Genomic DNA, 14,834 nt, shown 5'->3' with positions numbered 1-14,834 from the left:
ACCTTCTGTTTATTTGAAGAACTTTTAAATTCCAAGACTCCTTTAATGGAGAAACTACCAGCTGTATAAATATATAGCTAGAAAATGAATGTACCATGCAAGATCAGATTACCTTTGTTTTCTTTATCAGGAGCCTGTTATTAAACAAAACAACCAGCCAGACATGTGTGGAATAACGTGTCAGTACAGACATTGTTCTTCTGAATGTTTGGACTTTGGGATCAGTAGTAAGTTCTTATCCCGACACTGTTAATAACTTGTCAGTTGTTACAGTATTGTGTGTTGTAGAAGAAGTCAAGACACACAATAACATTGAGATAGGAACAAATTTGGCAAAAAAAGTTTGGATTCAAAACAAAATTAGGACCAGGTTTGAACTTGGAATGTGTTCCAGAAACCTTAAGCCCAGTTCCTTCCTGTGTTTCAGTAGCAACTTGTTGGTAGGCAGTTGTGGTTTGTGTCTCTGGGGAAACTAAGGCCATCCTGTCATTTTCTCCAAGAGCTCTAACAACCTGCAGGATTGTAACATTCTTAGAATAAGACTTTATTTTAAAGATTGACAGAACATTACAAGGTAGTTGTTAGTGACTGGAATCTGATATTTTCTGTGAAATGGAATAGGAAGTGACACAATTAGATCAGTTTTATACCTAGATTTGCAGGCTTAAACCTTTTTATCCTATTCAATTAATGTTTTACTGCCAAAAAGTCAAACATTCTTACAATCAATTTTAATTAAAATGTTGGGGATGCACTAGATTTAAGTAGTTATACACATCTTGATAGAAACAAGATATTTGTGGGTTGAAATTGTGTTGCATGAGAAATACACTAATAGATTCTGATGATGTTTTTTGCTACTTTAACAGTGGAGGGCCGCGTAAGTTCCAGGTCTAGGCATGCACTGCGCATGCACTTAAACACGGAACTTATGATCTGTCAAGAATCCTCTTGACAGATCGCATGCATCCAGAAGTAAAGGGCCTCTGCGGGCAGAGTGTTGGGCTATTTGCCCAACTCCTGCCCAGCGAATGCCCTTGGAATTCTCATAACTGAAAAAGTAGTCTTTAAACGGACAGAAAAATAACTTTTTTCAATAATTTTATCATTTAAAAACCTGAGAAATAAGCTAAGTTTATTTTTAAACCTTTAAAATATGAACATTTATTTTTCAAAAAATAAAATTTTTGTTTTAAATAATTAATTACATTGCATTTTGATTCAGCTTAAATATGTGATTAAAAAAAATATTTTATATTTGTATATTTTTGGGGGTATTCCCATTCATACTTATGGTGATTCCGTATATGGGGAATAACCCTACTTTGATTGGTTGGGCTTCCCACGTGATCCCAGAGAAGCCTGCGAAACGCCTACGTCTCTGGGATACGTGGGCCTCTATGCAGGCCTTCACATAGAGGCCCAGGACCGCAAATGCCCGAACCTTCCAGACCACCTGGTAAGTTCATAGAAATTTTTCAGGTCGGAGGCATCCGCCCGCGGGAAGCTTCCGGCCGCATTTTCTGGGCCAAAGAATTCAGCGGTGTGGGGACTGCAGATTCTAACTATGTACCGTAATTCAACAGGGCACACATTAGTGCAGCAATATGCGTTGACAACAAAAACTTTTCCATAATTCACATGAAAAAAGTGCAACCTAATATTCAGCTTCACTTTGGTGGAAATCTACCTGCAGTCTTTCTGGGATCACAAAAAATAATATATAGCTATTAGAAACATAGAAACATAGATAATAGGTGCAGGAGTAGGCCATTTGGCCCTTCGAGCCTGCACCACCATTCAATAAGATCATGGCTGATCATTCACCTCAGTACCCCTATCCTGCTTTCTCTCCATACCCCTTGATCCCTTCAGCCGTAAGGGCCATTTCAAACTCCCGCTTGAAGATATCTAATGAACTGGCATCAACAACTCTCTGCGGAAGAGAATTCCACTCTCTGAGTGAAGAAGTTTCTCCTCATCTCGGTCCTAAATGGCTTACCCCTTATCCTTAGGCTATGTCCCCTGGTTCTGGACTTCCCCAACATCGGGAACATTCTTCCTGCATCTAACCTGTCCAGTTCCATCAGAATTTTATATGTTTCTATGAGATCCCCTCTCATTCTTCTAAACTCCAGTGAATACAGGCCCAGTCGATCCAGTCTCTCCTCATATGTCAGTCCTGCCATCCCGGGAATTAGTCTGGTGAACTTTCGCTGCACTCCCTCAATAGCAAGAATATCCTTCCTCAGATTAGGAGAACAAAACTGAACATAATATTCCAGGTGAGGCCTCAGCAAGGCCCTGTACAGCTGCAGCAAGACCTCCCTGCTCCTATACTCAAATCCCCTAGCTATGAAGGCCAACATGCCATTTGCCTTTTTCACCATCTGCTGCACCTGCATGCCAATGACTGATGTACCATGACACCTAGGTCTCGTTGCACCTCCCTTTTTCCTAATCTGCCATCATTCAGATAATATTCTGCCTTTGTGTTTTTGTCCCCAAAGTGGATAACCTCACATTTATCCACATTATACTGCATCTGCCATGCATTTGCCCACTCACCTAACCTGTCCAAGTCACCCTGCAGCCTCTTAGCATCTTCCTCACAACTCACACAACCACGCATCTTAGTGTCATCTGCAAACTTGGAGATACTACTCTCAATTCCTTCATCTAAATCATTGATGTATATTGTAAATAGCTGGGGTCCCAGCACTAAACCCTATGGCACCCCACTAGTTACTGCCTGCCATTCTGAAAAGGACCTGTTTATCCCGACTCTCTGCTTCCTGTCTGCCAAACAGTTCTCTATCCACGTCAATACATTACCCCAAATATCATATGCTTAATTTTGCACACCAATCTCTTGTGTGGGACATTGTCAAAAGCCTTTTGAAAGTCCAAATACACCACATCCACTGGTTCTCCCTTGTCCACTCTACTAGTTACATCCTCAAAAAATTCTAGAAGATTTGTCATGCATCATTTCTCATTCATATATCCATGCTGAGTGGACCAATCCTGTCACTGCTTTTCAAATGCGCTGCTATTTCATCTTTAATGATTGATTCCAACATTTTTCCCACTACTGATGTCAGGCTAACCAGTCTATAATTCCCTGTTTTCTCTCTCCCTCCTTTTTTAAAGTTACATTAGCTACCCTCCAGTCCATAGGAACTGATTCAGAGTTGATAGACTGTTGGAAAATGATCACCAATGAATCCACTATTTCTTGGGCCACTTCCTTAAGTACTCTGGGATGCAGACTATCAGGCCCTGGGGATTTGTCGGCCTTCAATCCCATCAAATTCCCTAACACAATTTCCTGACTAATAAGGATTTTCTTCAGTTCCTCCTTCTCGCTAGACCCTCGGTCCCCTAGTATTTCCAGAAGGTTATTTGTGGCTTCCTTCGTGAAGACAGAACCAAAGTATTTGTTCAATTGGTCTGCTATTTTTTTGGTCCCCATTATAAATTCACCTTAATCCGACTGCAAGGGACCTACGTTGATCTTCACTAATCTTTTTCTCTTCACATATCTATATGTTCCCTGCAAGCTTCCTCTCACACTGTATTTTCCCACTCCTAATTAAACTCTTTGTCCTCCTCTGCTGAATTCAAAATTTCTCCCAATACTCAGGTTTGCTGCTTTTTTCTGGCCAATTTAGATGCCTCTTCCTTGGTTTTAACACTATCCCTTGTTAGCCACGGTTGAACAACCTTTCCTGTTTTATTTTTACTCCAGACAGGGATGCACAACTGTTGAAGTTCATCCATGTGCTCTTTAAATGTTTGCCATTGCCTATCTACCGTCAACCCTTTAAGTATCATTCGCCAGTCTATTCTAGCCAATTCACGTCTCATACCATCAAAGTTACCTTTCCTTAAGTTCAGGACCCTAGTCTCTGAATTAATTATGTCACTCTCCATCTTAATAAAGAATTCTACCATATTATGGTCACTCTTCCCCAAGGGGCCTCGCACAACAAGATTGCTAATTAGTCCTTTCTCGTTACACATCACGCAGTCTAGGATGGCCAGCCCTCCAGTTGGTTCCTCGACATATTGGTCTAGAAAACCATCCCAAATATACTCCAGGAAATCCTCCTCCACTGTACTGCTACCAGTTTGGTTAGCCCAATCTATACGTAGATTAAAGTCACCCCGATAACTGCTGTACCTTTATTGCACGCATCCCTAATTTCTTATTTGATGCTGTCCCCAACCTCACTACTACTGTTTGGTAGTCTGTACACAACTCCCACCAGCGTTTTCTGCCCTTTGGTATTCCGCAGCTCTACCCAGATTCCACATCATCCAAGCTAATGTCCTTCTATAGTATTGCGTTAATTTCTTCTCTAACCAGCAACGCTACCCCACCTCCTTTTCCTTTCTGTCTATCCTTCCTGAATGTTGAATACCCTTGGATGTTGAGTTCCCAGCCTTGGTCATCCTGATCAGCCTTGGTCAGCCTTGGCCACGTCTCCGTAATCCCAATTATATCATATTCGTTAATAGCTGCCTGCGAAGTTAATTTGTCCAGCTTATTCCGAATACTCCTCGCATTGAGACACAGAGCCTTCAGGCTTGTCTTTTCAACACACTTTGTCCCTTTAGACTTTTGCTGTAATGTGGCCCTCCCCAACAGCACTATCAAACACTCCCCCTAACACATTGGTTCCGGTCCTGCCAGGCTAATACATCATTGCAAACATTTTGGGATAAGTCTCTGAGAATGCTGTGTTAGAACCCTACATTGTAACACCCTCTATTTAAAAATCGCTAATGGTCATACCAGTTCAAATGCCATTTTAACACTGTACCATCTGGTAAAGATGAGAACTATATGTTAAATATTATTAAATATACTACATTCATATAAATAAGAAAATCAATTGACATGTTTTCTTTTTTTTTTGATTTGTTCATGGGATGTGCGCGTCACTGGCCAGGCCAGCATTTATTGTCCATCCCTAATTGCAATTGAGAAGGTGGTGGTGAGCTGCCTTCTTCAACCCCTGCAGTATATATGGTGAAGGTACTCCCACAGTGCTGCTCGGGAGGGAGATCCAGGATTTTGACCAAGCAACAATGAGGGAACAGCTATATATTTCCAAGTCAGTATAGTGTGTAACTTGGAGGGGAACTTGGAGGTGGTGGTGTTCCCATGTATCTGCTGCCCTTGTCCTCCTAGCTGGTAGAGGTCACGGTTTTGGAAGGTGCTGTCGAAGAAGCCATGGTCCGCTGCTGGTGGAGGGAGTGAATGTTTAAAGTGGTGGATGGGGTGTCAATCAAACGGGCTGCTTTGTCCTGGATGGTGTCGAGCTTCTTGAGTGTTGTTGGAGTTGCACTCATCCAGGCAAGTGGAGAGTATTCCATCACACTCCTGACTTGTGCCTTGTAGATGATGGAAAGGCTTTGGGGAGCCAGGAGGTGAGACACTCGCTGCAAAATACCCATCTGTTCTTGTAGCCACATTATTTATATGGCTGGTCCAGTTAAGTTTCTGGTCAATGGTAACCCCCCAGGATGTTGATTGTGAGGGATTCGGTGATGGTAATGCCATTGAATATCAAGGGGAGGTGGTTAGACTCTCGCTTATTGGAGATGGTCATTACTTGATACTTATTTGGCGTGAATGCTACTTGCCACATCAGTCCAAGCCTGAATGTTGTCCAGGTCTTGCTGCATCACCTGGATGACATTATTTAGACTTCTAATTAAGTTTAAATGAGAATGCCTGCATAGATTTGTTGGGTGCCTCTTCTTGGCATTGTTCTCATCTCTTTCTATACCACCATGATTACCCCACTTCTCAAAAAACCCACACTTAACTCTTCTGTCTTGGCATACTATCACCCCATCTCCAATCTGCCATTCCTCTTCAAAGTCCTTGAACATGCTGTCGCTTCCAAGATCCAAATGTTTTAGGACATTCTTCTACATTAAAGGTGGTATATTAATGCAAGTTGTTACAGTTAATTAAATGTTATCAGCCAGTGATTATTTTAGCAAAAGAAAATGCTGAATGATAAATCAATCACTGGCATAATCAAACTCCTGACATACACACACTTAGACTCTGAGTTTCCGCTGTAACTTTGGCATAAACATTAGTGGAACAGCATAAATGGCTGGCTTTAGGGGTTGCACCAAACTCTAGCTAAATAACCCCTGCAGAAACTCCAGATGCTATTCTTCATTACAGTCTGAAAAACGATCATTTCTGTCATCGAGAAATAAATTCTATGCTAATTTACTTCACCTTTCAAAAGCGCAAATATGATGAATTCTCACCCGGAACAAGAAAAAAAAATCTTTAATTGCTTTTTTGTCTGCCAGTTACTCTGCTGCTTATTTTAACCAAATTGGTCCTGTTTCTCTGTGGATCAATGAAAGTGTTGGACAGTTAAGCAAATATATCACAACTATCCTGCCCACTGCAGGTACAGGCTGCTGTTGGGTGTGCAGTCTACCCGGCCTCTTAATTCATAATAGTGGCACTGTTCAAATTATAAATTTGAACTATTGAATCATCAGTGAAAGAGCTCAGATATAAACATGAATCCCAATACTCCTCCTTCTGCTGCTTAAATGGTTTGAGTACACCATTCTGTTTAACTTCTCTGTTAAATGTTTGCGCTGTCACTCTTAAAATTAACTTATTACTTATATCCAAAACGTACATTTTATATACATACATTAATACAAATATTGACTGAACTTAAGTCCTATAGTAAAAGTCCTTCTAAGATATTGACTCAGACTTTAAAAAAACTATGTTGGTTATTATTTTACTCAAAGAACATATTGAAGAATTTTAGTGGAGTTTGTCAAAATATTGACAAAAATACTTATTGCATCCCCAAAATTATCATCTTGATTGATTGATGGATAGATATTCCTTCAGAATAGCTGGCCTTAGTGGTTCCAACAAACTCCAGCCAGAGAAGCTGGTATTCAGACAGACCTGGGTGTCCTTGTACCCACAAATTTTGCAGTCAAGTATCCCACATTTGGGGACATCGCACGTATCAGCACACCCGAAGTGCAATGGGCTAGCCTCATCCTGGGAGAACACAAATTCTTGATCATGGTTACTCCCCTGCCAGGTAAATATAACTCTTTTAGAGTCTACCTGCAAAACATAAAACATTTATCCGTGCCACCCGACCTGGATGACACCAGACATTTACAAGGCCCTTTTTTTTTTCTTTTTTTTTGGTTTTTTTTTTGGGCACTAAAATCAAACTTTTTTTTCCTTTTTCCAGTGCCCCCTATAAAAGGGGAGGGGGACACTAAAAGCACCGGCAATTAAAACAAATTAAACTTTAAAACGTAAAATCAAATTAAAATTTGGTTGCCGGGCGTGATGATGCACTCCAGTCCCTCCGGTGCCCACCTCTTGTGGAAGGCCGCGAGCGTACCGGTGGACACCGCGTGCTCCATCTCCAAGGACACCCTGGACCGGATGTAAGAGCGGAAGAGAGGCAGGCAGTCAGGTTGAACGACCCCCTCGACCGCCCGCTGCCTGGACCGGCTGATGGTGCCAGGTAAATATAACTCTTTTTGAGTTTATCTGTAAAACAAAAAACATTAAACCATGCCACCTGCCCTGGATGACACAGCAGACATTTACAAGGCCCTTTTTTTTTTTTTCCTTTTTTTTTGTGGTTTTTTTTTGTGTTTTTTTGGGGGGTTTTTTTTTGGGCGCTAAAATCACATTTTTTCAAGTGCCCCCTATAAAAGGGGAGGGGGACACTAAAAGCACCGGCAATTAAAACAAATTAAACTTTAAAACGTAAAAACAAATTAAAATTTGGTTGACGGGCGTGATGATGCACTCCAGTCCCTCCGGTGCCCACCTCTCGCGGAAGGCCGCGAGCGTACCGGTGGACACCGCGTGCTCCATCTCCAAGGACACTCTGGACTGGATGTAAGAGCGGAAGAGAGGCAGGCAGTCAGATTGAACGACCCCCTCTACCGCCCGCTGCCTGGACCGGCTGATGGTGTCAGGTAAATATAACTCTTTTTGGAGTTTATCTGCAAAACAAAACACATTAAACCGTGCCACCCGACCTGGGTGACACACCAGACATTTACAAGGCCCTTTTTTTCCTTTTTTTGTTTTTTTTCTTTTTTTTGGGGGTTTTTTTTTGGCACTAAAATCACAATTTTTCCCCAGTGCCCCCTATAAAAGGGAAGGGGGACACTAAAAACACTGGCAATTAAAACAAATTAAACTTTAAAACGTAAAATCAAATTAAAATTTGGTTGCCGGGCGTGATGATGCACTCCAGTCCCTCCGGTGCCCACCTCTCGCGGAAGGCCGCGAGCGTACCGGTGGACACCGCGTGCTCCATCTCCAAGGACACCCTGGACCGGATGTAAGAGCGGAAGAGAGGCAGGCAGTCAGGTTGAACGACCCCCTCGACCGCCCGCTGCCTGGACCGGCTGATGGTGCCAGGTAAATATAACTCTTTTGAGTTTACCTGCGAAAACATAAAACATTAAACGGTGCCACCCGACCTGGGTGACACTCCAGACATTTACAAGGCCCTTTTTTTTCCCCCCCCCTTTTTTTGTTTTTTTTGTGTTTTTCTTTTTTTAGTTTTTTTTTTGGGCACTAGAATCACAATTTTCCCCAGTGCCCCCTATAAAATGGAAGGGGGACACTAAAAGCACCGGCAATTAAAACAAATTAAACTTAAAAACGTAAAATCAAATTAAAATTTGGTTGCCGGGCGTGATGATGCACTCCAGTCCCTCCGGTGCCCACCTCTCGCGGAAGGCCATGAGCGTACCGGTGGACACCGCGTGCTCCATCTCCAAGGACACCCTGGACCGGATGTAAGAGCGGAAGAGAGGCAGGCAGTCAGGTTGAACGACCCCCTCGACCGCCCGCTGCCTGGACCGGCTGATGGTGCCAGGTAAATATATCACAGAAAACTAACATGCAGGTGCAGCAATCAATTAGGAAAGCAAATGGTATGTTAGTCTTTATTACAAAAGGATTGGTTTATAAGAGTAAAGAAGTCTTACTGCAATTGTATAGAGCGTTGGTGAGACCACACCTGGAGTACTGTGTACAGTTTTGGGGCTAGAAATTCATTTTTGGGTCATAGCGTTTTTTTTGTCGGAAAAAAACCGCTATGACTTGCTATGATTTCGAGGCCGAACATTCGGGAAAAAAATGCGCCTGGCGGGAAAAATCGGCGTTGCACGAAGATTCATGGTGCAAACCGCAAGTTTCCTGCAACTTTTCACTGAGGCCAATTCTATGTGTTGAGCCCAGGGCGAAGGGAGAACATATTTTTTTTTCCAAAAATAAAAAAATAAAAAAATCACAAAACATTCACAAGACCCTTTTCTAGCGAATCACTGCAAAAGAATTTAAAAATAAAAACTTTTACTTCCCTTTTTGCAGCGTTTCATACCTACTGCCATTCCAAGGACTGCACCGACAGAATTTTCCTCAGCGTTTTTCTTGGTCCTGTCTATGGGTTACCGCTGAGTCAAATATCGGGCAAAAGCGCTTTTTCCAGTCTTGCACGCCGGCGGTCCGCTCCCCAGTGGTATTTCAAAACCACTGGCGAAAGACTTCAGGGAATTTCCCGCCACACCGTTTTCTGCCCAAAACGGTGAAATAATGCCGAAAAACCCAGCACAAGGTTGGGTAATTTCCAGCCCTTGGTGTCCTCACCTAAGGAAGGACATACTTGCCTTAGATGGAGTGCGATGAAGGTTCCTGGGATGAGGAGATTGTTCTGTGAGGAGAGATTGAGTAGACAAGGCCTAAATTCCTTAGAGTTTAGAAGAATGAGGTGATCTCATTGAAGTGCGTAAAATTCTTAAGGGGCTTGACAGGGTAGATGCTGGAAGGATGTTTTAGGGGTCACAGTCTCAGAATAAGGGGTTGCCCATTTAGGACTGAGATCAGGTTGTGAATCTCAAATTGTTGAGTATATTCGAGAGAAAGCTTGATAGATTTTTGGATACTAAGGGAACCAAGGGATATGGGGATAGTATAGTGCGAGAAGGTGGAGTTGAGGTAGAAGATCAGCCAGGATCTTACTGAATGGCGAAGGAGGCTCGAAGGGCTGAATGGCCTTCTGCTCCTATTTCTTCTGTAAACAAACCATGATAAAATGGAACTGTTGGCTATGCTGCACAATGCTAATGTTTATTTTTGTTTCCAAGAGGGCTGTACTGATTTTTTTTGTTTACATTATGGAACATTATTACCATGTTATATTTGGCCTTTGAGCTGATAGATTGACAGAATTTGGAAAATATTCAATTCCTCAACACTGATATTCCTCATTAGCATGACAATTCACCCTGTGCCCCCCTAGAAAAGTGCAACTTTTTCATGATGGAAAAAATTGTAATTTCTCCCTCATATAAACAAGCAAAAAATATATTACTGCACAAAGCTTTACAGAAGAATACACTTCTCCCATATGATGTCCCTTACCTCTACTGATACTTTGGTCTCAGCATTACAGTCATCTGTCACAGAAAAAGTGAATGTATATGATTCCTGCAAAGAAACCTTCCATATAAGAAGTCCTGCAGGAGAAAGGCTAGCATCCTGGGGCCCAGTATCCATGATAAAAACAACAGCAGATCCTTCTGGGTCAGAAGCCGAGAACTGGTACACAAAGTTTTCACCAGTAAAAGTCTGCAGTTTATCTTGTGAAGCTTGAAATATTGGAGGTTGGTTATCTGCAAAAATAAGTGAACATTTTACTTCATACAGAAACAAATAACAAAATACTCTACAGTTGCTAAAGGGCAGATTTTAAATCTCAGCTGGCTGATGGAGTGCACAGGCCGGCTGCCTGATCTTGCTGGTGGGAGGCCGGTACATTTCGAGGGCCTGGCCACATTATCCCCCGGCGAACTACATGTCCTGAACAGGAATCCTATTGCAGCTCACCGGCCGCAATATTGGGTGGCCCAATGGCTGAGTTGGCCGGCAAAAACGATCCGGGAGGAGGGTGGAGTGGGCCAATCATGGCGGGGGTAGAATTAGTGATTAGAATAATATTTATTGGGACAGACTATTCTCTGAGTGGTGCCAGTGCCGTAAGCCTTGCCATTATTTTTCAGCAAAATCTGGCCTATTAATACATTTAACAGATTTTTATTATTTTTAACATATATATAATCAAGGTGGAATTTTCTGCTACAGCGTTCCTAATGGATGGTGGGAACACATAATGGGCAATTACACACTCTTAGCTTATGTTTATCTATTTTACTAAAATTCATATGATCTGCTACATTTTCTGCTTATATTGGGCTTCAGCCAAGGAGAAGTAAAATTCATGAATGACATAAGTGCTACAGTACGACTTAATCTCTGGCATCAGATAACTATAGCAAAACATGGGTAAATTCAGATACTGTTTTAATGGGGCAGAAATCCCGGCTTCCCCGCGTCCGTACAGTGTGTGTATGGACTGGGTAGGCATTGCCTATATCCCCACAGCCAGGACATTGGCATGGGCAAGATTGTGGTATTTACCCATCTCTTGCCCAGCGAATGTCCTGAAAACTCTTGCACCTGGTAAAAGTAGGCGTAAGAGTTTTAAAATATAATAAAACATATAAAAATAAAATTTAAAAACAAATTTTTATTTTAATATCCCTGCCCATTAAGGTAAGTTTATTTTTAACCCTAATTACGAAACTTTAAAAAAAAATCAGAAAAATATTTTTTTCTATGACATTTATTAACTTTAATTTCAATTAATTTTAATTATGTGAGGTGTGTTTTTTATTTTTTATTACTGCTATTCATGAGAATGCTGTGGAATACTTTATCTGATTGGTTGTACAGTCACACGTGACTGCACCTTCTGTGTCCGAACCTCGAGGACGGGAGCGTGCTTCGCAGCACCTGAAGAGAAGGCCTCCCCACTGGAATCCCAGGCACCTCCGGGACCACCAAGTAATTTCATTAAAATTCTCCGGTCGGAGGCGTTCATTCGAAAGAAGCCTCCGACTGGAATTTCAGGGCCATTATATCTCAACAAACAATCAGAGATGATGGAATATGAATTAACTTACTTTCATTAATAGACCACTCAAATGTGGATGTGTCCGGTCTGCATAAAAGGCAAGGGCTAGTTGGATTTGGATCCCCTGCACCATAACAGAGGCCATAAATATTGCATGTTTTCTCCTGGAAAAAAAAGTTCAATACAGGAAAATCAAAATACAAACTAATGCAGTAAATTCAAACAAACATATGTTTCAGAAGACATTGCTGTGATGATTTATATACACACAAATTGCCTGTGGCCTGTGTGATTTTATATAGTGAATGGGCCTATCTAAATAACGCATGAGTGACAGTTGGGTCCTGAAGCTGTGTATCATATCCAACAGACAATACTGTTTCTACAATGAAATTGCTGACAGATTTGATATATGTCGTAGTCAATTCCTATGGCAATGCACGTGGTAAGTCAGAGAATATGGCCATTCTCTTATTTGTCCCTGCTTTCTTTGTGTAACTGTTTTTCCATCTCTCCTCTTCTTCTGCTTCACACCCCATACTCCCTCTTTTTCTTCTTTCGTTTGGGTGGTGTTTAGACTGAAGCCACAATGACTGCAGTCTGAATTTTAGGTCAGAGGGTTGTGGGGAAAATGTGACCTTCAGTGGCTAACTTCTTATCCCTTATCACTTCGAACCACTTGCTGAATCCTGCCTGTCCGCTCCCTTGGTATGCTATCACTCATCTCACCGTTCACTCTTCATCTATTTTTCCTCTGCTCCTATTCACTCTCTCCAAATGTGGGTGGCAAGCGGTCATAAGCTCCTTCAGTCTTAATCAAGTTCTTTCCTCTTCCCCTCCTATTACCTTCACTTCCTAGCTGTTTCCCTCAAACAAGAATTCAACTTGTTTTTTTTTTAAAATAAATCAAATTAGAATGAGGAAAGAAACTGCTATATTAATTTCTCTATATTTATGCCTTTCTCTTTTGTCTTTTCATTCTTCTGTCTCATGTGTTAGAAATAAAAATCTCTATCTTGCTAGTATAAGCAATTAGCATTGATCTTTAGTCATCGTCATAGCCAGTCCCTCAAAAGTGAGGAACACTTGCTTCCACTCTAAAAGTGAGTTCTCAGGTGGCTGTACAATCCAATGCGGGAATTACAGGCTCTGTAATATGTGGGGCAGACAGTGGTTGAAGAAAAAGGTGGGTGGGAAGTCTGGTTTGCCGCATGCTCCCTCCGCTGTCTGCGCTTGGTTTCTGTATGCTCTCAGCGATGAGACTCAAGGTGCTCAGCGCCCTCCCGGATGCTCTTCCTCCACTTTGGGCGGTCATAGGCCAGGGATTCCCAGGTGCCGGTGGGGATGTTACACTTTATCAAGGAGACTTCAAGGAGGGTGTCCTTGAAGCATTTCCTCTGCCCACCTGGGGCTTGCTTGCCGTGTCGGAGTTCCGAGTAGAGCACTTGCTTAGGGAGTCTCGTGTCGGGCATGTGGATGATGTGGCCCACCCAACGGAGCTGGTCGAGTGTGGTCAGTGATTCAATGCTGGGGATGTTGGCCTGAGCAAGAACACTGATGTTGGTGCGTCTATCCTCCCAGTGGATTTGCAGGATCTTGCGGAGGCAGTGCTGGTGGTACTTCTCCAGCACTTTGAGGTGTCTGCTGTATATAGTCCATGTCTCTGAGCCATATCACTGCAGCACTGTAGACCATAAGCTTGGTGCCAGAATTGAGATCTTGGTCTTCAAACATTCTCTTCCTCAGGTGACCAAAGGCTGCGCTGGCACACTGGAGGTGGTGTTAGACCTCATCATCGATATCTGCCCTTGCTGATAGTAGGCTCCCGAGGTATGGAAAATGGTCCACATTGTCCAAGGCTGAGCCGTGGATTTTTCATAATGTTCAACTAAACACAGGTTAGGTATTTAGCTGGCTTCAAAATTTAGTTGGTGTATTTTGTTATAATTGAATTAACATTAAATAAAGAAAGGCAGACTCACTTTTTAACTCCTTTCTTTTTCAATCACAAGGATGAAAGTAATAATTAGTAAAATGTCAACAAAACACAGGTTAGCTTCATGGTTCAACTAGTTTATTGTTTATGAAAATGGAACTAACAGTATTATGAAGATTTTTCTCTTACCCTCATCCTCCTTCCTCAGCTTAATACACTTTTTGAAATTTATAGAATAGAAAGCAAAAGCTACAGCAGGTCTGTAAGCAGAACACTATCTATTAAATCTCTATCACACATGTCACTGTTTTATCCAAATACACCACATCCACTGGTTCCCCCTTATCCACCCTGCACGTTACATCCTCAAAAAACTCCAGCAAATTTGTCAAACATGATTTCCCTTTCATGACTCTGCTTGATTGAATTATGCTTTACCAAATGTCCTGCTACTATTTCCTTAATAATGGACTCCAGCATTTTCCCAACGACAGATGTTAGGCTAACTGCTCTATAGTTTCCTGCTTTTTGTCTGCCTCCTCTTTCAAATCGGGGCATTACATTTGCAGTTTTCCAATTTGCTGGGACCGCCCTAGAAACCAGGGAATTTTGGTAGATTACAACCAATGCATCCACTATCTCTTTTAAGATCCTAGGATGTAAACCATCAGGTCCAGGGGACTTGTCCCATTATTAGTCCCATTATCTTACCGAGTACTACTTCATTAGTGATAGTGATTATATTAAGTTCCTCCCTACCTATAGTCCCTTGATTATCCACTATTGGGATGTTTTTAGTGTCTTCTACCGTAGTCGTCAATCGCAAGGCAGGCATTTATTGACCATCCCTAATTGCCCTTGAG

General features: G+C 42.0%; 1 protein-coding gene and 1 non-coding gene across 2 annotated transcripts in view; both read right to left on the bottom strand.

Annotated features, from left to right (window-relative positions):
- vwde (von Willebrand factor D and EGF domains) overlaps positions 1-14,834 on the bottom strand; it is a 341,224-nt gene that overhangs the window by 146,569 nt on the left and 179,821 nt on the right. Inside the window, exons 17-18 of the mRNA XM_070880205.1 lie at positions 12,085-12,199; positions 10,484-10,734 (exon numbers count right to left, since the gene is read on the bottom strand). Coding sequence (XP_070736306.1) covers positions 10,484-10,734; positions 12,085-12,199 — 366 coding nt within the window. The remainder of the gene's footprint in view (positions 1-10,483; positions 10,735-12,084; positions 12,200-14,834) is intronic.
- LOC139264981 (U1 spliceosomal RNA) lies at positions 6,959-7,126 on the bottom strand. Its single transcript, XR_011593458.1, has one exon. It is a non-coding gene; the product is annotated as a U1 spliceosomal RNA (small nuclear RNA).

The sequence above is a fragment of the Pristiophorus japonicus genome, chromosome 5 (assembly GCF_044704955.1).
Source record: "Pristiophorus japonicus isolate sPriJap1 chromosome 5, sPriJap1.hap1, whole genome shotgun sequence".
Lineage (NCBI taxonomy): Eukaryota > Metazoa > Chordata > Chondrichthyes > Pristiophoridae > Pristiophorus > Pristiophorus japonicus.
The sequence above is the reverse complement of the archived record's forward strand: the minus strand, read 5'-3'. Positions and strand labels throughout refer to the sequence as shown.